Below are 24,974 nucleotides of genomic sequence, written 5' to 3'. Positions count from 1 at the left end.
TAAGAGACGTTATACCTTGCCTTTCTTGGCAAACTTTCTCCTCTTACCTCGAACGTCTTTGAAATCTCAATTAGGATCATCAAAATGTTATTTCTTACTTATCGAAACATCGTATACTTCGTGCCCTCCGTTAGTCTATTCACTGTGTATCAACGGAAGATTTTTGGAGGTGTAACAATATTGGAGTAGTAATGATTTTCCTTTTCTTTTATTTGGAGGGAGGGAGAGAGAGTAATTTTTAATGAGGAAAAAATTAATAATATAATTAATCATTTTATTCTTTGATTTTTGTATAATATAATTCTTTTAATATTAGTTAGTCTTGCAAGATAATTATTGCCATCATAATTAATCATGGTAAATTGGACTAACCTTTATGGCTTTATCTTCTCATCACTTCATTTACTTATAGTAAAATTGTTTATTTAGCATTATCCTATGGTTCAACTATAATTTTAAAGTATACTTTTTTTCTTCTTTCATTATATATACGCCAAAAAATTCTAGTAAAGGTTCTTAAAATGTTTGTAAAGTATATGGTTACTTTTATATAATTTAATAAATCTTTGGACTTATTCATGTTTTCATATTACCTCCATGATTTTAAGTGCTAGTAGACAATAATATTCAAAAAATATGCTAATCATTTTAAAAATGATGATTTTTCTTTGATTAAAGTTGGCGAAAAGAATGAAGCAAGAAAAGCGTTCTATAATTATGTTATTTGAAATTCCCTATATATTTCTTCTTGGAATTTTCAAGTTGAATTCTACAAATATTTTGATTAGAATAAGTATAAATTAGTGTATTTAACAGTGTGTTTTGGAGGGAAAATTGATGGTAACAAAGATTGTACAAGTAAAGGTTATGGTAATCTTTTCATAAATGTGGCTAAATTGGGGTGATAGTTTAGCAACTCTTAAAAATTTTACTCATGAATTGAGCACGTCCAACGTATGTATCACTATAATAGATGCCATTGACTTCACCACTACAGAACTCAATATTTACACCTTCTTACTAAACACCATGCTTCGATTCTTATAATTAAAGATTTAGAAAAGTTATATCTAGAATATCGTATTCAAGTAAAAAAAAAACTATTGAAGATGGTGGCTCTTTCAAACGGTCGGCTTGTACTAAGGAAAACAAAAGAAAATAATAAATAAAAGACAAAATACATCAAAACACCCCGAACTATACCCGAAAAGTTGATATCACACCTAAACTATACGAGCGACCTATTAACACCTTAACATCTAAAAACGGAAATTATTTACCCCTGCAAACTGATGATCACTTGCACAATGAAAAGTGTAATACACTCGCCTGTCACGTCAGCCCAAATCAGATTTCTTTTAAATTTTAAATTATTTTTCTTTTCTTTTAGTTAGTTTATTTTTCATTTATTGTAAAATATAAATAACTCCCCCCCCCCACCCCACCCACTCACATATTCACATTTCACCAACAACTCATATTCACATTTCACCACCATCGATCCTCCAAATTCATATTTTTTTAATCCCATCCCCATCCCCACCCTCACCCCCACCCCCACGCCATTTCTTCTTCATTCCCTTCCCCCACTGCTGCCTCCCCCCGCCCCTTCTCCTCCTCCTCCCCTATCTTCACGCCCCCTGCCCCTTTCCTCCATTTTTTTCATCACATTGTTTAATTGGGCAATTAATTGTTACTTTCTAATTTCATTATTAAAAAAAAAAAAACCACAATCCAATGGATTTTGCAGAGATTTAGCAGTAACCTAGGTTTCATGGCCACAAAATTTCAAGTTTTAATGGCTCTAAAATCTGAACCTTTTTTCGTAGTATTTTGATATTTTTTTCAAGAAAGGAAGAGAAATGGGTGAAATTGATGGCGGTGGTGGTGATGGCTATGGTGTTTTCCGGTGCGATGAAGAGAGGGAGGGGGCGTGGAGATGGGGAGGGAGAGGGGAGAGAGGTGTTGTCGCCGGAGACGAGCTCGTCGGAGCTCCATTAATGGCGGAAAAATGAAGAAGAAATGGGAGTGGAAGTGAGACTAAAATTGAAGGACTATCGTGCACACCATTCTTCCAGTCCATTTGAAGGACTGTTCGTGCAATTTCTTCGTAAACTTGTGCCCTCCAAAAGGTTTTCATGGAGCAACAAATTTATCTAAAATTTTGGTTTATGTCTTTACTATGGAAGAGGGAAGGAAGATGGAGATGGAAGAAAAAATGAAGATGAATTTGGTGGGTGGGGAAAATAAAGGGTGGGGTGGGGGTTAAAAAAGATTGAATTTTATAATAAAAAAAAAGAAAATAAATAATATATAATTAAAACACGCCTCTTTTTTTTTTTTTTTTTTTAAATATTGTGCCACATCAGCTTTTAAGGAGCAAAAAATATCACTTTAAAATATATTAGGTGTGTAATGGATCGTCTGTATAGTTTAAGTGTGATATCGACATTTTGAATATATTTTAGGAGTGTTTTGATGTATTTTGCCTAAATAAAATTGTCTTGGAAGAAGGAAATTACATGTTCCATTCAAATGATTTCTACTATATAGATGATGTATTAGAAATATTTCTTGAAAACAAAGGCAATAATGTTGGTGCATAATATTGCATTTCACTTCTATGAATAACATACAAAAGGACCTTAAATATCTACTCAGACCATCGTACATTTCTACAGATTCTTAATATCCTATTTGGAAGAGGCTCAAGCAACTAAGATCTTGGCTTCAAAATGGAATAAATAAATAAAGTACTAAGGAAGTTGAATATATTGAACTATACAGAATCTGGTTACTCCAATTGCAAGGCTATGGCTCTGCTAAGTCTGAATCATTTAGAGTACAACTGGTTACAGCTTCATCAGGCTTTATCAAGAGACTCTGAATGAAGGCTAGCATCTGCGTTACAATTGAACATATTACATAAGCAATTGCAAGTTTGCAACATAGTTTTTAACTTTTTTGTGCTGTTGTTGAAGTAAACAGAGAATATTTGAATTACGACAAGGTGCTTACTGATGCAAAAGCAGCACAGGCTATGCCGAATCCTGGGAAATGGAAAGGCGCGTTTTGCGATAGAAATAAAGCTGGAACGGAACAACACCATTCAGATTAAGTTGACCTAGGGCCGGGAAAAAATAACAGCGGAAAATAGACAAAAAGAAAAAGTTTAACTACCTGTTAAAGGGCTAAAAATTAGTGGAGAAACTACGCTTGCGAATGAACAGATGCCTGTGATGCATCCTTGGACTTTTCCCTGAAAGGAGAAAATTAAAGTAAGATCAGGTTGTGGTCAGAGGCGACTCAATAAAACTTGTTGCCTAAAGCTAAACCATATTTAACAGCAAGGAAACAAAAATATGGAGTACTCCTCAAGAACAAGTAGCTATTCTTGAAAATGTACCTGCTCATTTGGTCCGATTTGTTTAGATGCAATGCTCTTTAACTGCATTTAGCATAAACCCTTTGTCAAATTTTGATGTTTAAACTAACGAAACAACAGATGGATTATTGAAATGAAACTTACACATGGCATTGCAAAAATAGACAAAGTTGAGATTAATGCACTAGCATAAGGGACCTGCATGAATTTTGAGTAAATTAGGAAAACCTCATTCATCTGGAAAAATCCACCTTAAAGAAGATAAAAGCCAATAGTGCATGAAGGATAAAAAGCCATGTTGTTCGGATCCTCCAAAAAAAATTGCCGCATCCATGTTTGACTCTCCGAAAATGCATCAATGAAGGATCACACACAGGTGCAACAACATTTTTGGAGAAACAGAACAACATAGGACTACTAAGGAGGTGAGGAACTACCCAAGTGGACCAAGCAATGCTGAAAAGCAACATCTGCAATTGAATTTGGAGACAACATCAGTAAAGCAAAGTTTCTTAATATCTTAAAAAGATATATACAATTATTAAGTATAGATAAATTAGCTCTGTACATGAAGACAACTGAAGAAGAGGCCAATAGAAAGCAACTTCTCTTCTCCAAAAGCAGGAGCTAATATGGGCATGAGAAGTAGCTGCAATAGTACAAAAGAAATCAGAACAATTTTTTGAACTAATTAAACAGCAGTAAAACTGAAATACAAAGTAGAAATGATCCAAAATCAAGTTACCTGTGAAATGGATCCTGCTATCCCAGAAATTATCAGCAAATCAGCAAATTGAGTTTTGTTAAAGTGAAATTGTGCCTTCAAGAAATACTGCATAGATTTTGATGAAATCAAACTTGTCATTGAAGTCCTCCAATCTTTCAGGTTCAAAAACAAACACAGAAAGAACACAAACCAATTTCTTATCTTCCCTCTATTCCCATTTTCTACGGTAATTTCTTTTCTAGTATAGTCTGTTTCAAACAGAATGACATGGGTTTACCTTTGAAAAACATTTTAACATTATTTTACTCATTTTATCCTTAATGATGCGTCCTTGTTGCCATAGAAATATAGACCATAAGTTACAAATGTATTTCCTATATGTGCCAAGCGTCTTTCTTTTCTTCTTAATCGTGTCCAGTCAAACACCACTATATAAATAAAATAGTGGGAGCATGACTTGGAATCAAACTTACAAGTAAAGAAGCCTCAAGGCCAACTTGTGCAACATTGACAAAGAAGGAAACAATAGCAGCATGTAAGAATGTCGAGCTGCAAAGTACATTCAAAATGACTATAAGTATCAACAGGAAGCAATATCACTTCTGACTCCCGGGGCGGATCAAGAGGGTTAGTTACGGGTTAACTTAAAATTCTGGATCTGCCTCTGCTTGACTCTTTTGAATGATAAAAAGATTGAGACAAGTCTAAATCTACCTGGTCTTTAATAAGCACAGCATATCGCTGAAAGAAGGCAATGTCTTCAAAAATTGGAAGCCTTTCTTGGGAGCTTTTTCCAATAGACATATGGTCTCGGTTTCTTTCGAACAAATGTTACTTTTCATTGTCGACTCAGGGAGGAACATCTTCATGTATGCTAAAGCTATCACTGCCACTGCTGCAGCAACCTACATATGTAACTTTCAATAATAAGCTTGAATTGGTAAATTAGAAATAAGGTACTAAATAATAGGGTAACTAATTTGTTACAATCGATTAACAATTTATGAAGGAGTCAAAAGTACCCCTCTACCTCTAGTGTACGAAGCATCTTAATTAACAATCTGTCATACGTTAGGGTCATTCATATACTCGTTGTTAGCAAAACATCTTATATTTGCCTTCGATCCTAATGGAGCATTAAAGTCAAGAACAAATATGAGGCTATGTATGAACAACAAAGATATGAATGGCCCCAAAGTATAACAAAAGATATTTCATAAAGCAGTAAATTCGAACATTTTCCCTTTAAAATAAGGTAACTAATATAGTAAGTAAAAACATGTTACATCTAATTAAGCTACGTATACCAACAATGTAACCAAATATACACGATCAATACATATAACTTAAATCAAGTTAAATGTCACGTACTTGGAAAGTGGAAGCAGTGGAGAGGAAGCGAGCAGAGAGGTTTCCACAGACAAAAGCAGAGGAGGCAATCCCTGAGAGGACTCCAAAAACAGAGGCCCGTCGACTTTCTGGAACATTATCAGCCTGAAATGTAAGAAACAGAGCATATTTTTTTGTAAATTTGGCTGTACATTATATCTACACGAACTAGTACTAAAACTAGTACTATTTGATCTAAAAAAATTCGGGATGCAATATTCTTGTGTTAAAGTCTGAGAATTACCACATAGGCAAGAGCAAGACACTGAACGCTTCCTTCACAAATCATGGCAATGAGGGTCCGAAGCACATAGTAAGCGTAGAAATAGTATTTTGTCCTGCTGTATGCCAATATCGCTGTGGCCATTGAAATAACACGTAGTCAATACATATAACTTAAACTCTAATTTATTCGTCTGATGCACTTTAGCCCACCTACATTACTAATAGCATGGGCGGAGCCACATTTGTCCAAGCGGTGTCACTCGACAAAGCTTGGTCGAGAAATTGTACTAAATATACACTATGCAAAAATAAGAAAAAACATATAGGTATATATATAGTGGAGTATATATATTGGGACTAGTAAGTTGTATAATTCCAAATTCAATCAATTAAATATGTATTATTCATTTAATCACGGCCAGGGGTTTGAACCTCTGCTTTATATGTATATGTCTTAAATTTTTTTAGCATCATTTGTCTGAAAAGGATCGAGTTCGTAAGGAGTCTAAGCCTAACTTCTTACACTAACAATCAACTAAACCTCTATGCCAGAGCTCCATTTCATGTCTTAAAATGAAAAAAAAAAAAAAAGATTCTTATCAAAAACATCTCTAACGAGATTACCACGAATACAAATTAAAAAAACAAAGAAAAAAAAAAGAAAACTCGTTAGACTTTTAGCAATATACTTAAATTGTATTTTATTATCTAGATTATGTCTTTAATATATTATCATTACAACGAATAGTTCCTTTATTTGCTTCTTTAAACGTTAAAACACAGCGTTTTACATTTTTTGCTTATGCCACTAACTAATATTCCATTAACTTCTTTTTTGGTGTGTGATCGAGGTGGCTATTTCTAATTTTAAAATATCCGTATGATTGTTTCATAATGACATGACCTATCTTTATTTTGAAGATTAAGAAAAAGAAAGACTAGAACCAAACAGGAAGAAAGAGAATTTCCTTGCTTTGTTCGCCACCGTATGAAGAAGTGATGTTAAAGGAAAAAAGGAAAATGAAAGAAGCTAAGGGTAGAGTGGAACTGGAGGAAAAGAGAAGGAACATGAAAGCAATATTAATTTCCACTTTCGGTCCTCCACTTTTAGCTGATGAAAACAAAGTTTAAGTAGGCTTGTAGGTTTCAGAAAAAGAGATTCAAAACAACAAATTCGGTAGTGCTAGTGATAGTGGGCTGGATGAGATTCCATCATTTTTAGTTAAAATTTCCAGTTAGAATTCTCACAATAGAAAAATCTTGATAGATAGTATTTCTCCTCAATGATCTAAGTAATTGAATTCACTGAATTAGTCGAGCCAATAAATTTTGGATACTAGATTGTTACTAAAAAAGACTTTTCAACTTTCATCATAATGGATACAAAGGCCAAATGGATAATCTACTTAATTAATGAATGGATTAAGACGTATAGTATGACGATTTTCAAAATTCCTGTTAAGTACTACTAATCACAATTAGATCAGATGCAGAAGTGCTTTAATAAATATTCCATTAAGTTAAGTGGAAAGAAACGTTGAATAAATGAAAATGGAGATACTCTATTCCTTCACTTTTACTAGTCCAGTTTTAATTTTTGAGCAGGGGCCGATCCAACTTATTAAGTGAGGGTTCAATTTCGACACGGAGTATAAATTTATATGTAAAAAATTATTAAAATTGTATATATAGTAGATATGAACCCATAACATTTAATATATAATGAGTTCAATACTAAAATTCTTAAGATTGAACCCATAAAATTTAAATCCTGAATCCGTCTCTGTTTTTGAGAGTCAAACTCCATGGACTTCGACTGACATTTTAAGATGAGAAAAATTACAACTTATAATATTTTTTATATAGTTTTCGAACATATAAATTTAAAATTTAAAATATTAAATTAATTTAATTTATCTTCAAAAATTAGTAAATTAACTTTCCGGAAGCAAAATATGATAAAGTAAAAGTCAAACGTGCAAAGTAGTAGAGATTACCTAGAGGGAAGATGGAAAGAGTCATGGGAACAGTAAGCATGACTTTTCTCCCATATGTGTCTGACAAATTCCCCAACACTGGCATCATCACTAGTGATCCCAATCCTACAATCTGCAATGTTGTAACCAAAAAGTCAAAAACCACGACAAAAATACCATCAAACTTTTTATGCATTTTCTCTAAGTATCATTTTGAATTGACGATCCTATGAATAGAAGAGGAAAAAAAAAAAAAAGAGGACAAAATGAAGGAATTAGTTGAATTAGACTAATAAGTTTAGAAAGCTTAAGATGAAGCCGCAATCGTTAAGTTAGAGACGAATCTGACATTTAAACTTAATGGTTTAACTTTGCAATAAATTCATTGTCCTATTAAAAATATGGATTCACATTTATTGAAATTTTAACGGGTTTCTTCATATATATTTAGATGGACCCATATCGAAAAGGCCCCGCCTTTGCGTTAAGTTACTACTTCACATATTACGACCACCACGGAATGTGATGAATGGTTGGGGTCATCTATCAGTAATCAAATTTGGGGTTCAAATCATGGAAATGCCAATTTCTTGGTAGGAGTACTTCGGCTTCCACAATGGGCCTACCTTAGAGTCCAAATCAGTCAAATCTGTGGTCTTCAAATACCCAATTAAACAGGTTATGTATAAAGTTAAAAATATGAATTAAAGTGCTAAATATAATTTTCTGACAGACGGAATTCAATTAAATTCCTCGCGCCATTGTAGCTCCCCTGCTGCTCAGGATTATAACTTAGCACAAAAAGATGCACCGAAATCCGTTGGAGATATACCTTAAATGCAAAATTAAAGTAGAATACAAGGAAAAGAAATGTATAGTACTTTAAGAGCCTGTTTGGATGGGCTTAAAAAAAATAGTTTATAAGTTGAAAACAGCTTATAAGCCAAAAAAATAAGTTGGGGTAGCCCAACTTATTTTTTTTGGCTTATAAGTTGTTTTCAGCTTATAAGCTGCTTTAGATAAGCTAAGCTAAACAGGCCTAATTAATTTTTTGGGCTTATTTTAAGAACAAAATGGCTTTAAGCTGGCCAGCCAAACATTCAAAAAAGCTGAAAACAGCTTATAGACAACTTATAAGTCAATCCAAACGGGCTCTAAAGGGTATCTTAAGAGGGAAGCAGGACAAATAATAACATGAGCTAACATGAGATCTCTGTTCACTGGCAAGTGACGAAGTGTTAAAATATCAGTTCAAAAAGTTAAAAAGTACAAATAATTCACTTGCCAGTGAAGGAAGTTTCTTAAAGAGACAATGAGAACAAGACTTAGAAGATGAAACTTCCTATATATATTTTTAATTTTTGTTTTTAGGTAACTTCCTATATGAAGTGGTCCAAAAATGTAATATGATCATCATCGTACTATAGGCGTGGAGACATTAATTATCATATCCCAATATACTGTACTAAGATTCTTTATCTAGCTATCAAATTAAAAGCATTCACTTTCTTTTTGCTTTTTTTTTTTCTTTTCCTTTTAGATTTTTCACGTTCTATTCAACTTGTTTTAATTTCTTACTCAACATTCATTTTCTTTACTATATTAGTATATTTTATTAAGAGCTTAACTTTTATATAATGACTGTAATTAAAAAAAAAAAAAAAAGGAGTTACAGTTGATTAGCAAAGAGGCATTTTCAAGGATAATCAAGAAAAATAACATAGATAACTTGTTATAATAGGTTAAAGTATACCGATCGTATAAAAAATTTGTATGTAGTAGAACTGTACAAGTTAAATATATATTACATGTTTTTTCCCCTCAAAATTTCGTGGTGAGACTTACCATCAAACTTAATCACATGTCAATTAATTAACTTAGAAAATTTACAAATGGCACGAGTACATTGAAAATATCCATAGAAGAAACTCTAAAGCAATGAGTGTTACGTTGATTGTAAGATAAGAAATGAATAAATATCTTTTTAATCAGAAAACAGAGGAGGAGGGAAAAAAAGAAGCACTGAGCTATTGCTCCAGTCTCAAAAGTGGCTATGAATATAAGAAAGTAGAAAGCGTGGATAACTGCAGTCACATGGATGATAAAGGCAAATTTTCTACTTTTTCTTGAAATGGCTATACGTATTGAGGAGTATAATTTTAACTCAAGAAATTAAAGTGATGCTGAGGAAAAGTAAAGGGAGATAAAAAAAAGTATTTTTGCCCTTTTGACAGTGAGATGTTCGAAGCACCACCGGTTCTACTAATCTTAATTCACGTCGAATAAGCTATTGAAAGGAGAAAGCACATCCTATTAAGAGATTTTTTTATGCATGCACTCAAATTTCATACTCCCTCCCTTTCAATTTATGTGAACCTTTTCGGAGTACGAGGGTCAAATTTTATAACTTTGATCGTAAATTTTGACATAAATTTTTCAAGTTTATAAAAATAAAATTTATATATTTAGAAACTACATAAAAAGTACTATAAGTCATGATAATTCATAATTCGAATAACTAAGAAAAACGTAGTCAAAAAAGCACCTCGTAAACTCCCCAAATAGTAATAGATTCACATAAATTGAAAAACGAGAAATTTCAACTATTTTCACATCGTAATACAAGTACTAAGATGGCATAGCTACATACAGCGGCGAAGCCATCTTTATTCAAGATCTGCCAGAAAATTACACAATGTAGTTATGTAAATTTTTCACAATACATATAATGTTGTACGGTGAATCTCCTTAACTTCTTCATGTGTTGAATTCTTTATATTTTAACTCTCGGTAATAAAAATCCTAACTCTGGCCGTGCACCAAAATTTTCACTCTGAAAGTACCAAAAAACGTTCGAACACCTCCGAACTCAAACTCTAACTATCTCAACAAGGCGCAAAAATAAGACATGTTCTAAACACGGATTAGTATTCGACTACTGAAAACGAGGGGTTAGATTGTTACAGTTCCATAATCAAAAGTAATAGAGGAGGAAACATTACCGCTTGTTGAACTCCGGAGAGGTAAATAGCAAGTGAACATTCATCTTGTCCTGGACAAATGGCTGATAAAGTGATATCAGTCATAGGTGGAATCACCATGGATGCGGAGAAGCAACTAAAAAATACTGTCATGAATAGGTGACTCAGCCCACCAGAGTATTTCTCCATTGCTTCTTTTTTTTTTTTCCCTGTCACCTTCTAATTACTTCTCAGTTATTTTTTGTTGCTCTTTCACAGCTCTAATAACACTTAATTTAAAGAAAATGAAAAGAGAAAAAAGCCAATCTCAAAAGCAGAAAAAGAAGCTAAGACAGTTCTTCATAGGAGAAAAATTGTTCCTCTGTCTTCTAGAAGTTTATGACTTTTGAATGATTTTTTCTTTTTTGCATGACAATTGAAAGATTATATTCACTCTTTAGCAAAAGTATTTATACAGTTTAAAGAGAAAGGAAATGAAGGAAGTTACCAACTAAATGATAAACAAGTAAAAACAGGGAAAAATGGAAGTGGTTGTAATTTGGGTTAAGAGGGGAACATAATGTCGCATTAATATACAAAGAGGAGTGACTTAAGTCAAAAGAGTAATGAAAGTGCGAAGTTGAAATGATGCGTAGCTTGCAAGTTCATGCAAAAAAAACATACTGTAAATGTGGAACTCACTGCACTAGTGCTCGTGTCTGTATCATTTTATGTGCAGTTCGAATGTATTTCTTTTTAATTTAGGTATATATTATCTTGATAATTCATATAGCCGAGTTCAACTTATTCGGGATTGAAACGTAGTTCTTATTATTGTTGCAATAATGATAACAGGTACTATTATTATTATTATTATTGTCATGCCATCCGTTATATAAGTTGGCATGTTATAAAATCATTCTAAAGAGTTAGTACAATATATCAAAAGATGAAGCAAGAACAATAAAGAGATAAAGAGAGACAAGAGATGATTGCTTTCTTATTCATCCCAATATATTTCAAGTGTTGTCCAAGTATATACAATATGAATCCCTATGCCTCTATTTATAGTGGTGCATAGAGGCATACAAAAGGGTAACAATAAACATGTCATTCAAAATATGAGATAATGGAAGAACCATTAAAATGGTGGAAAATAATGGAAGAACCATTAAGATGGTGGAAGATAATGGAAGAAGCATTAAGATGGTGGAAGATAATGGAAGAGGCATTATATTTGTGTAGTGGAAGTGGGAATTTATTTCTAGAGTGGTGGACATCCACATTTAATATTTCATAACACTCCCCCTTGGATGTCCATGTCTTAATAGATGATGTGCCTCATTAAAACCTTATTAGGAAAAAAACCCCGTGGGAAAAAGTCCTAATGTAGGAAAAAGAGTACACATATCTAGTATACGCTTTGAGAGCTGCCTCATTAAAAACCTTACCAAGAAAAAACCCAATGGGACAAAACCTTGGTTAAGGGAAAAAGAGTACAACACGTATTTCACTCCCCCTGACGAAGACCAAAATTCAGATGTCGGAGTCTTTGCATTCCAATCTTGAATATCATCTTCTCAAGAGTTGAAGTTGGTAAAGATTTGGTGAACAAATCTGCAGGATTGTCACTTGAACGGATTTGTTGCACATCAATATCACCATTCTTCTGGAGATCATGTGTGAAGAATAACTTTGGTGAAATGTGCTTCGTTCTATCTCCTTTTATGAAACCTCCTTTCAATTGGGCAATGCATGCTGCATTATCTTTATATAAGATTTTGGGTATTTTATCACATTTCAAACCACACTTTTCTCGAATGAGATGTATCATTGACCTCAGCCACACAACTTTACGGCTCGCTTCATGAATAACTATTATCTCAGCATGATTTGATGAGGTAGCCACAATAGACTGCTTTGTAGATCGTCAAGATATAGCAGCGCCCCCACAAATAAATACATAGCTTGTTTGAGATCTAGCTTTGTGTGGGTCAGATAAATACCCTGCATCGGCGTAACCAACAAGATCGGGACTGCAATTGCTAGAATAAAATAATCCCAAATCGATAGTCCCCTTTAGATACCTCAATATGTGTTTAATTCCGTTCCAGTGTCTCCTTCTAGGAGCACAACTATGTCTCGCTAACATATTAACTGAAAATGCTATGTCAGGCCTTGTGGTATTGGCAAGATACATTAGTGCACCAATTGCACTAAGATATGGTACTTCTGGACCAAGAATTTCCTCATTCTTTTCTTGAGGTCGGAACGGATCTTTATTCGCATCAAGTGATCGAACAACCATCGGAGTACTTAATGGATGTGCTTCATCTATATAAAATCATTTCAACACTTTCTCTGTATAGGCAGATTGATGGACAAAAATGTCATTTGTCAAATGTTCAATTTGCAAACCAAGGCATAATTTTGTCTTTCCAAGATCTTTCATCTCAAATTCCTTCTTTAAATAATCAATTGCCTTTTTGAGCTCTGCAGGAGTTCCAATAAGGTTTATGTCGTCAACATATACAGCAAGTATAACAAACTCCGATATTATTTTCTTTATAAAAACACATGGGAAAATTGCATCATTTGTATAGCCTTCTTTTAACAAATATTCACTAAGGAGGTTATACCACATGCGCCCGGATAGCTTCAAACCATACAATGATCTTTGTAATCTGATTGAATACATTTCCTGAGACTTTGAACTACATGCTTCAGGCATCTTAAATCCTTCAGGGATTTTCATGTATATTTCATTTTCAAGTGATTCGTATAAGTTGTGACAACATCTATTTCTATCTAAATATGTGACATCTTCTGGTGTCCGGACAGCAGGTCCAATAAGTTTACGCTTACTAAGATGCGTCATTTCACTTGATAATAATTTCTACATTAGCATGCTTTAATAGACGTAGAATTTAGATCCTCACAATCTTTTACAATATTGCGCTATATTGTATCAAAAATATCGTCGACGGTATATCATTTATATCGGTTCGCAATGTGACATAACTTATTAAGATCTCATCACTTCCATTATTTTTAGGTACCTAAACCTCTTATGAGGTTTCATGAAGTATTATGTCGCAGGCTCTTCAAGAGCACATTGCCTCTTTATAATGATCATTGACCATTTGCTCCTCTTTCTTTTCAATGATTATTGCGTTTGGAACCGATTAGTCTACCACGCTTCATACATGTTGTAGACTATGTCCTTCAGGGACATGAATTTAATAGGAGCATTTTGCAGCTGAAATTAGAAATTAATTTTGGGTCAGCAAATGCTTCTAGCATTTGAGTTGAATTATCCTTTTAATGAGGATCACACTAATGATAATTCATAACATATTCCTCAACTGCTTATTCTCTCCCCCTTATGTTAGAAAAACTAACGTATATCCCATCTTCTTTGGGGGAATCCATCTTTGTGCATCATGATAGATTCATTAATCATATACCACACATAAAAAACTGTTAGATGGAAACATTTGGTTCCTAACCCTGAACCAATTGTGAGGAGAGCATTTATCATAATTTATTGGTCTGAAGCATACAAGTGATGTTGTATACAATATATCATATTTCAGATCACCACATAAAGCTTTGTTCTCATAAGTAATGGTTTAGCTATTTAGTAGAGTCATTTAACGCCAAACCAGCTTGGATATAAACCAGCATTAACAAGATGAATTCTCTTGATTACATAATCTGAAAATTGTGCTCTCAACTCAATTATTTTAAGCAAGTAACTTTGCATATGTCAAACTGCGGGTTGACAATAAAAGCACATGTGACCGTCTTATCGATGCATTTATTTATTTATCGGTGAACGGGCCCATATTCACCTTTTATATTTTTTCAGAATTTAGGGAACTCAATCCCAACTGTAGCCAGTATAATCAACTTATCATGAGAACAAGCAACAACAATAAATTATTAAAGTATCTTATAGTTCTTCAATATATGTCAAATACTCAATCTGCACATCATATTTGAATCGGGATGATCAAATCGCTCATGCCGACTAATAAAATTATTTATACTAGTAAACTTCAAGTTTACCATGTCATGTGCTATTTGTTTTAGTAAACTTCTGGTTTACTATGACATGAATTTTATATCAATATAAACTTCTGGTTTATTGTTCATGTGATTCATCACGCTTATATTTGTAGTACAAATCGGGCAACGTTTCATAAATATATTTCTTACCCGTAGTAACTTGAAGATATTCAATCTTCCAATCATTTGTAGTATTGATCATTTTTATCAGTAAACTTCGGGTTTACCACAACTTGTATTTCGATCATAACAACTTTTTCATTTTTTTTTTTTATATATATTGCAATACAAGAAGAATGACATAATAATAGATAAACTCTTCAGGAGCTTTCAATATGCTTTCCATAATCATATATTGTTTGGACACTGCTGGGTCATGATTCTTGTGCACAAATAATTAAGCTCTTCTGGAGACCTTGGTCACTAATTTTGCACTACTAAATATTGCTTAGACACTACTAGTGTCACGAAAGAGAATTTGATGATCTTTCTGATGTCATGTAAGAATACAGTAAACAAATTTACGTTTAAAGATAATAAATTCATAAATAACTAACAATAAACATTATGCTCTAAACTTCAGTATTCCAAACATCTCCTTCAGGGATATTCGCTATTAACATCTAAATATTTTGTATCTTAGCGGTGACCACATAAAATTACATCCTTGATCAAGAAAAATATATGAATTTATTATTTCCTTCAAGAAAATCAATAACAACTAACCAATGCTATATCAATGTGGTTATAATAGAAAATATTCTACAAAACCCCTTGGAATGATACGTTATAAAGGTATCCAAGATAATTTGACGTACAACAGGTACGTGCAGCAATGACCTTCATACCACAAAATAATATCTATATCCTTTGTTATTTTACCTCTTCAGGAGGTGTGTTGTGGTATTTCTTCATTCACTTCGGGGAATGAAACTTGGTCATTTAGATGAGTTTTATACATAATTTTAGCGGCTCATTATTTTACTCAAGCACAACAAATACACAAAAGATATAAAAAGAAAACTTGATGACCACATTTATTTGTACTGATTTCTCAAAATAAAACAAAACAAATATGTTCTTGGTCAAGTTAAATGGTATATATAGCATATTAAAGCATCAACATTATGCCACATAAATATTTTAGAACACACGAGAATTATGAAACATTTACCTTTATAACATGGAGTGTTTGTCAAGACTATTAACAACGATGTGTGTATATATAGTATAATTGCTTTGACAATGATGTAAAGACATGCATATCAAGTGTCATTACTGAAGAAGTTTAATAATCATTATATAGATCATGTATATGATATGGTTATCATGTTCAATCTGCCACATATATGTAGAAAAATTATTAGCACTGGCTGTTTCAGACATTTTTATTATTATTATTCGAGGAGTAAAGTTCAAAGCCTTACAACATTCAAGAATAAAGTTTAAGGTCTTACTACTTTGAGAGTATAGTTCAAAGTCTTACTACTTCGGGAGTAAATCTCAAAGTTCTACTATTTTTGGAGTAAATTTTAAAATCTTACTACTCCGGGAGAAAGTTCACAGGTTTACCACTTCAGGAGTAAATTCACAGTTCTACTACTTCGAAAGAAAATTTAAGAGTTCACCAGATTTATTATTTCAAGAGTAAAGTTTAAAGTTTTACTACTTCAGGAGTAAAATTCAAAATTTGCTACTTTCAGAGCAGATTTCAGAGCTTGCTACTTCAGGAGCAGATTTTTGAGTTATTACTTCGGGAATAAAACATAGAATATTTAGAACTTTTTTTCTTTCTATTATTTTATCTCTTCTAGAGATGAGTAGTGATATCTTCATGATCAAGTACGTATTCTTATTTGTATTTTTACTAAATATTGTCTACATTCACTTCAGGGAATGGATCTGTATTTTATAATAGTTATCAAAAGTTTTCATTCTTCATGAATGACATATAACCGTTTGAACGTGTCTTAATCATATCAATTTATGATAGCTTAAAACCTCTTGTAAAATATTGCTACTTCAGGAGCAAATCGAGATATGCATATAATGTAGAGATTTTTCTCTAACATATTTTCAATATAAATCACAATATGGAGGCCTATATATGAATCATCACTTCCAGTGATCATGATCCATAAATATAAATAAATTTAGTGATACTTTAGACTTGTGAAGTATGAATGTCACTTCTGGGATCATTATGTGATGGAAACTGTTTCCATTATAAGATACTAGTATAACTTACTAGATACCCAAACCTCATGAAGAATTGCAAACAATACTTGATTACATACACCATCGTGAACCGTTTCCCGGATGATTTATAATTGCAACCACTTAAACAACAAAAACTTCTGCATAAGTATATTATTTTAGATGGGTAGGATAATACCTTGATTTTCAGTAAGGCATGGATGACACAAAGACGGTAGTACCGATATGGGCTAAACTCAAATAAAAGATTAGAGACTCGTGCTGATAACGTGTTATAAAATCATTCTAAAGAGTTAGTACAATATATCAAAAGATGAAGCAAGAACAATAAAGAGATAAAGAGAGACAAGAGATGAGAGCTTTCTTATTCATCCCAATATATTTCAAGTGTTGTCCAAGTATATACAATATGAATCCCTATGGCTCTATTTATAGTGGTGCATAGAGGCATACAAAAGGGTAACAATAAACATGTCATTCAAATATGAGATAATGGAAGAACCACTAAAATGATGGAAGATAATGGAAGAACCATTAAGATGGAATGGTGGAAGATAATGGAAGAACCATTAAGATGATGGAAGATAATGGAAGAGGCATTATATTTGTGTAGTGGAAATGGGAATTTATTTCTAGAGTGGTGGACATCCACATTTAATATTTCATAACATGGCAGATGATCATTCCATTATTGATAGTCATAGCATGACCGATCATTGTGGGTATAATAGTAGATGCTCGGGATCAAGTTACAATTATTTTCTTATTTTGGTTTGTGTTAAGCGTAATATTTTTAAAAATAAATGATTGGCTACGAAGGGAATTTTTCGATTAACTTATCACAAACTTATCCTACTTTATTTTATTTTGTAATTTTTTTTTTTATAAAAACGAAGAATTAAAATCGCTATTCTCTCCGATGTAATTACAATCGAAATTAACTGCTGACGTTCTCTGTGTATAAAAATGTTGTTTCACTTCGAATCAGACGCTTTCCAAGAGAATTGATAATAGGCTTGTGTTATTCGAGAAGAGCATTATCTATTATCCTAAGATCAAGTACTCACTCTTTTGAAATATAAAAAATATCGTGCATGCCTCCATCCCTTTCCTATTTTTGTATGTCCGAAGCAGCATTGTTGAATGAATTAACTTTGATTTGATTTTCTGAAACACAAGTGAATCAAGCTTCAAAACCCCTCTTCTCTCTTTATAACTAGATAGGTAAACAAATTTGAGTTTAGAACCATCTCGATTTGAGATATCGGAACATGGCGAAGCATAAATCTGTATACGGTAAAAATCGAACGTATGCTAGACCGGTGAGATCGGAGATCGAGGGAAGAGAGAAACAAGCACGAGCATGAAGACTTTCTTTCGGACCGGAGAAGTGCTTGATTCGAAGAAAGTGAAGAAGATCGTTGGTCCGGTTGGTCGTGGCCGTTGGCCCGGATGGTGTCGTGGCCGTTGGCCCAGCTGTTTGTGGTCGTTGGTCCGGGTGATCCGTTACACAATTGCCACGCGTCAAGACCGTTCTGCCACATTGTACTGCCTGTCGTACGGGTGTCAGATCGTACGACCCAACCTTATCCTTTTTAGGGTTTTTCTTTATCCAAAAGGGGTTTTATGTTGTATGAGGCCCATAAGGCAAAACTATAAATAGGGGCCATTACCCTACTTTCAAGCGTTGGCTTCTTCAGTTCTAGAACATTGTAATAGCAAAATATATAAAATCTCCTTCTCTCATTCTCTGATTTTGGTCCGGATTCAGTGTGTTATTCTTTAGCTTTATTCAATTAAACAATATTCATATATTATTAAATACATATATTTAGTGCAAACAATCGATTATTATTCACTTCTTCATAGCATATCCATATATATCTTTTTTCAAGCAAATAGATTAAAGCTCAACCACATATCTTATACCTCACTCATAAATTTAATTGATTACCTAAATTCGGGGTAAACAGTTTGGCGCCCACCGTGGGGCTAGGATAATAGTGGTCTTTGATCTTGATTTTTATCTTACCCGTCAGAATCGAAAATATCTTTTGTTCGTCTCTGTGAAAACGGACCAAATGGCTAACAGTGGACAATCTGGTCACGTCAACAACAATGAGATTGTGGCCGAAAATGAAAACAATGGGCCACGAGGATTACCAGCAAATCCCGCTGACCCGAACCCCGTTAATTCGAGGGAGGGCCTCAACCGGCAAAACACCGTGAATCAGGAGAATGCCGCCCCGCCGGCCACCGATCCTTTAAATACTCACAATTCAATTACTTTATCTCGGACACAAGGCCGGAAAGTACCGGATACCCCGGATGATAATATTGACTTACGTTTAATTTTTGAAATGTTGCAGGAATAGAGAGCAGCGATTGCCGAACAAGGAATCGCAATAGCCCAGTTGCAAAACAGAAGTGATAAAACGACCCCGGAAAAGGCGAAGGGTGTTGCTGAACCCAGAAGGGATGAGACGCGGATGGTTGAGAGTAATGGGCCCGGAGCTGGTTCATCCACCGAGGTTCTGAGAATGCTTGAAACATTAGCGAAGCGGGTAGACTCGACCGAAAAGAGAGTGGAAACATATAACTCTCGGGTGGACCAAATACCGGGGGCTCCGCCTATTCTGAAAGGACCGGATTTGAAGAGGTACATTCAGAGGCCTTTTCCTCCGAGTGCGACTCCAAAATTGATCCCGAAGAGGTTCAAGATGCCGGATATCCAGAAATATGACGGCACAACGGACCCTCAGGAACACGTGACTTCATACACTTGCGCTATAAAAGGCAATGATGTGAAAGGGGATGAAATTGAATCCGTGTTGCTGAAAAGGTTCGGGGAAACTCTATCAAAGGGAGCATTGACTTGGTACGACCATCTGCCCGAGCATTCAATCACTTCTTTCGAAATGCTCGTCGATGCGTTCATAAAAGCTCACGCCGGTGCCAAAAAGGTGCAGGCCCGTAAGACGGATATTTTCCGTATAGCCCAAAGGGATGACGAGTTATTGTGTTAATTTGTCAACCGATTCCAAAGGGAACGAATGGAGCTCCATCCGGTTCCGGAGGAATGGGCTACACAAGCTTTCACCAAGGGGCTCAACCCTCGGAGCTCGACGACCTCATTCAAATTAAAGGAAAACTTGCTGGAATACGAGGCTATGACTTGGGCGGATGTCCATAACCAATACGAGTCAAAGATTCGGGTAGAGGATGACCAACTCGAGCATCCCCTGGGGCCCGTAAATATGAACAAAAGCTTGGAGAGATCGCGAAAGAATTATGAACCGGAGTCCAGACCATCGAGGGAAAGGTATCGGTCATACTCTCATTCAAAAAAGCTAAGCTTCAGGTCGGAAAAATCAAGGGTTGGCCCGAGCCATTTCTCCGGGTGAGGTGATAAACAGGCCGAGCGCCCATCGAACAGTCGAGGTCTCTCATTCAGGAGCGATGCCGGAAGCTCGGCCAGCAACAAAGACTTGCCGAGGATATCGGAGTACAACTTCAACGTCAACACTTCGGACCTCGTCTCGGCTATTGGCCGTATCGCAGATGTAAGATGGCCGAGACTACTAAGGTCAGACCCGGGCTAACGGGACCCGAACGTGATGTGTGAATATCATGGAACCCATGGACATAGAACTGAGGATTGTCGCCAGCTAAGAGAGAATTGCTAAGTGAACGAGCCAAAGGTCACTACAAGGAAAGGGAGACTCAAAACGGGCCGAACCAGTAGAACCTCAACATATAATCAACATGATAATCGGCGGTACCGATACCCCACGAGGGCCGGTGATGAAATGGACCAAGGTTTCTATTGTGCGTAAGAAGCGCAGCCGGGATTATTTACCCGAGGGTTCTATCTCTTTCAGTAATGAGGATGCATAAGGCATCATTCAACCGCACAATGATGCATTGGTAATCTCTATACTTGTTTTTAAAACTCAGGTTAAACGTATTTTGATTGACCCAGGTAGCTCGGCCAACATCATCCGGTGGAGAGTGGTCGAACAGCTAAGGTTACTCGATCAGATCGTACCAGTAGTCCGGGTGCTCAACGGGTTCAACATGGCGAGCGAAACCACAAAGGGGGAGATATCTTTGTCGGTGAACATTAATGGCACTATCCAGCAAACGGTGTTCTATGTAATCGAATGAGATATAAAGTATAATGCATTGCTTGGTAGACCTTGGATACATAACATGAGGGTCGTACCGTCGACATTACATCAGCTGCTGAAATTCCCGACCCCGGGGGGGATAAAAACCATCCGAGGTGAACAGCCCGCTGCAAGGGAGATGTTCGCGGTCGAGGAAGCGACACCTCAGCCCAAAAAATCAGATCAAAAGGAAGAAGATTCAACCGGGAAAAAGGACACCAAATAGTAACTAAAGCACACGGGGTTGGATCCGGGATATGAAGAGGATGATTTCGGTGTACCCAGATCATTCGTCATGCCGGATGACTCGGATGCGACCAAGTCAACAGTAGAGGAGTTGGAGTAAATCACCTTGTTCGAATGTCTACCGGACAGAAAGTTATACCTAGGCACGGGGTTAACCTCGGAGCTCAGGAACAAGTTAATTAAATTTCTTCGAGCTAATGTCGATTGTTTCGCATGGTCCCATATAAATATAGTAGGTGTGCCACCGGAAGTAACAACTCACAAGCTCAGCTTAGACGGGAGGTTTCCCCCGGTGAAGCAGAAGAGAAGGCCCATGGCAGAGGCGAAACATGCCTTCGTGAAGGATGAGGTAACGAAGCTGTTAAAAATAGGCTCTATCCGGGAGGTAAAGTACCCGGATTGGCTAGCTAACGTAGTAGTGGTACCGAAAAAATGTAATAAATTTCGAATGTGCGCTGATTATAAGGAGCTAAACAAATCATGCCCGAAGGATTCATTTCCGTTGCCTCACATCGATAGAATGATCGATACGATGGCCGGGCATGAGATGTTAAGTTTTCTCGATGCATACTCCGGGTATAATCAAATCCGGATGCACCCGGAGGATCAAGAGAAACCATCCTTTATTACCCGGTATGGGACTTACTGTTACAACGTCATGCCTTTTGGATTAAAAAATACCGGTGCAACTTACCAACGCCTAGTTAATGGAATGTTCGAAGAACAAATAGGGAAAACAATAGAAGTTTATATTGACGACATGGTAGTCAAGTCCCTGGAAACAGAGGACCACTTAAAGCATTTGCAGGAAACCTTCGATGTACTCCGCAAGTACAACATGAAGCTTAATCCAGAAAAATGCGCCTTCGGTGTCCGGTCCAATAAATTTTGGGGTTTCATGGTGTCAAACCGGAGAATTGAAATCAACCCGGATAAGATCAAAGGCATTGAGGATATTGAGGTGGTGAATAACGTTAAGGGAGTACAGAGGCTCACCAGAAGGATAGCGGCGCTGAGTCGTTTCATATCGAGGTCCTCGGATAAGAGTCATCATTTTTTATCCTTACTAAGGAAGAAGAACGACTTCGTTTGGACACCAAAGTGTCAAAGAGCTTTGCAAGAATTGAAAAGGTACTTGTCCAGCCCGCCGCTACTGCACACACCAAAGGCGGACGAGTAGCTTTTTCTCTACCTTGCTGTCTCCGAGGTAGCGGTAAGTGGTGTTTTGGTCCGAGAAGAATCAGGTACGCAATTCCCCATATACTATGTGAGTAGAACTTTAGGGGATGCGGAGACCCGTTATCCCCACTTGGAAAAGTTGACATTGGCATTGGTAAGCGCTTCTAGAAAGCTCAAGCCTTACTTTCAATGCTATCCGATATGGGTAGTGACTACTTACACCCTAAAGAACATCATGCATAAATCGGAATTATCGGGTAGACTAACTAAATGGGCCGTAGAGATTAGCGGATATGCTATCGAATACAAGCCTCGGACGACCATCAAGTCCCAGATCTTGACCTATTTTGTGGCGGACTTCACCCCGGCTATGGTCCCCGAGGTTGAGAAAGAACTTCTGCTAACCTCGGGGAAAGCTTCGGGTATTTGGTCGCTACATACGGACGGAGCCTCGAACCTCAAAGGTTCCGGGCTAGGAATCGTCCTTACAACCCCCGCCGGGGATGCCGTTCGACAATCCATTAAAACTGTTAAATTGACTAACAATGAAGCCGAGTATGAGGCTATGATCGCAGGTTTGGAATTAGCCCGGAGTATGGGGGCCGAAATAATCGAGGAAAAGTGTGATTCTCTCTTGGTCGTCAACCAGGTGAATGGCGTCTTCGAGGTCAAGGACGAATGGATGCAAAGGTATCTGGAAAAAATCCAAGTGATATTACACCGGTTTAAAGAATGGACCATGCAGTATGTACCGAGGGAGCAGAACAGCGAAGCCGATGCATTGGCCAATTTGGGATCTTCGGTTGAAGGGGAAGAAATCAATCCCGGTACTACGGTGCACTTGATGAATTCAGCGATAGAAAACGGGCATGCCGAAATAAACACAATGGGTTTAACTTGGGATTGGCGCAACAAGTACGTCGACTACTTGCGAGACGGAAAACTCCCGAGTAACCCAAAAGAATCACGGTCACTAAGGACAAAAGCTGCGTGTTTCTGCTTGGTAGACGGCCAATTGTATCGACGGTCTTTCTTCGGACCCCTGGCCAAGTGTTTGGGTCCCGGAGAACCGGAGTATGTGATGAAAGAGATGCACGAGGGGAACTGCGGCAACCACTCCGGTGCTGAAGCCCTGGTCCGAAAAATTATCAAAGCCGGTTTTTACTGGAACCGGATGGAGGAAGATTCGAAGAATTTTGTCCGGAAATGCGACGGGTGTCAAAGACATACCCCGATGATTCATCAGCCCGGGGAGTTGCTGCATTCGGTGGTGTCACCTTGGCCTTTCATGAAGTGGGAATGGACATTGTTGGTCCACTGCTACGGTCACCAGGTAAAGCCCGTTTTATTTTGTTTATGACTGACTATTTCTCCAAATGGGTTGAGGCGCAGGCCTTCGAAAAAATTAGAGAGAAGGAAGTCATTGACTTCATATGGGACCATATCATTTGTCATTTCGGCATCCCAACCGAGATAACTTGTGATAATGGTCCTCAGTTCGTGGGCGGCAAAGTCAATGATTTTCTCGAAGGGTTGAAGATCAAGAAAATCGTATCAACTCCATATCACCCGTGTGCGAACGGACAGGCGGAATCCACGAATAAAACAATAATTCAAAATCTGAGGAAAAGACTTGAAGCGTCAAAGCATCACTGGAGGAAAGTGCTACCGGAAGTATTGTGGGCATACAGAACCACATCGAAATCAAGCACGGGAGAAACACCTTTCTCGTTGGTCTACGGGGCCGAAGCCCTCATTCCCGTAGAAGTTGGTGAACCGAGTCTCCGGTTCAAGTATACCACCGAGAAGTCAAACGAGGAGGCCATGACCGTAAAATTCGATCTCACGGATGAACTTCGCGAAAACGCGTTGGTCCGTATTGCAGCCCAGAAGCAGAGAATGGAAAGGTACTATAATCGGAGAGCCAATTTTCGACATTTCCAAGTTGGGGACTCGGTGCTTCGGGAAGTTACCTTGAACACCAAGAATCCCAAAGAAGGAAAACTGGGTCCGAACTGGGAAGGACCGTACAAGATAACAGAGGTAACGGGCAAAGGATCGTATCAACTGGAATCCATGGACGGACAACGGTTGCGTAATAACTGGAATGTGGCTCATTTGAAGAGATACTACTGCTAAGGTATGGACACCTCGTGTTTTTCTATTAACCCTTTTCTTTTTTGCAGGAAGTAAAGTACCGTATAAAGTTAGAATCTAGGTCTGAAAACACGTGTTGCACTCTTTTCCTTAGTATGATTTTGTCCCAAAATGGGTTTTCCAACAAGGTTTTTAATGAGGCAACAAGTACAACGTGTTGCAACTCGAATAAGCACTAGGGGACTATTGTACCCGCATCGAGGTTTACCCCGGTTAGTGGAAAACAGAGGAGCTCAACAAATCAAAACCGGATCTGCTACATTAGGTTTCAAT

At 36.5% G+C, this 24,974-nt stretch overlaps 1 protein-coding gene across 1 annotated transcript; it reads right to left on the bottom strand.

Moving 5' to 3' along the window:
• Positions 1-2,525: 2,525 nt before the first annotated feature.
• LOC132628157 (uncharacterized) lies at positions 2,526-11,350 on the bottom strand. Its single transcript, XM_060343897.1, has 14 exons — positions 10,705-11,350; positions 7,724-7,835; positions 5,746-5,858; positions 5,484-5,606; positions 4,827-5,017; positions 4,586-4,661; positions 4,131-4,217; positions 3,954-4,034; positions 3,823-3,855; positions 3,530-3,583; positions 3,407-3,448; positions 3,181-3,259; positions 3,019-3,089; positions 2,526-2,901 (listed from the first exon to the last, which is right to left on the bottom strand). The coding sequence occupies exons 1-14, from the start codon at positions 10,870-10,872 to the stop codon at positions 2,812-2,814; spliced, it is 1,320 nt and encodes a 439-aa protein (XP_060199880.1). The 5' UTR covers positions 10,873-11,350; the 3' UTR covers positions 2,526-2,811.
• Between the last annotated feature and the right edge of the window lie 13,624 nt (positions 11,351-24,974).

This window comes from Lycium barbarum, chromosome 2, assembly GCF_019175385.1.
Source record: "Lycium barbarum isolate Lr01 chromosome 2, ASM1917538v2, whole genome shotgun sequence".
In the NCBI taxonomy this organism is placed as follows: Eukaryota; Viridiplantae; Streptophyta; class Magnoliopsida; order Solanales; family Solanaceae; genus Lycium; species Lycium barbarum.
Note: the sequence above shows the minus strand (reverse complement) of the source record. Positions and strands in the feature narration are given on the sequence as shown.

What these genes read in the sequence shown, in the direction of transcription:
- LOC132628157 (XM_060343897.1), bottom strand. Translation starts at nt 10,872, where the DNA reads ATGGAGAAATACTCTGGTGGGCTGAGTCACCTATTCATGACAGTATTT. An exon ending in TAGCAGGATCCATTTCACAG is followed by an intron (nt 4,035 to 4,130) that starts GTAACTTGATTT and finishes GTACTATTGCAG; the next exon opens with CTACTTCTCATGCCCATATT. An exon ending in CTATTTTTGCAATGCCATGT is followed by an intron (nt 3,449 to 3,529) that starts GTAAGTTTCATT and finishes TGCTAAATGCAG; the next exon opens with TTAAAGAGCATTGCATCTAA.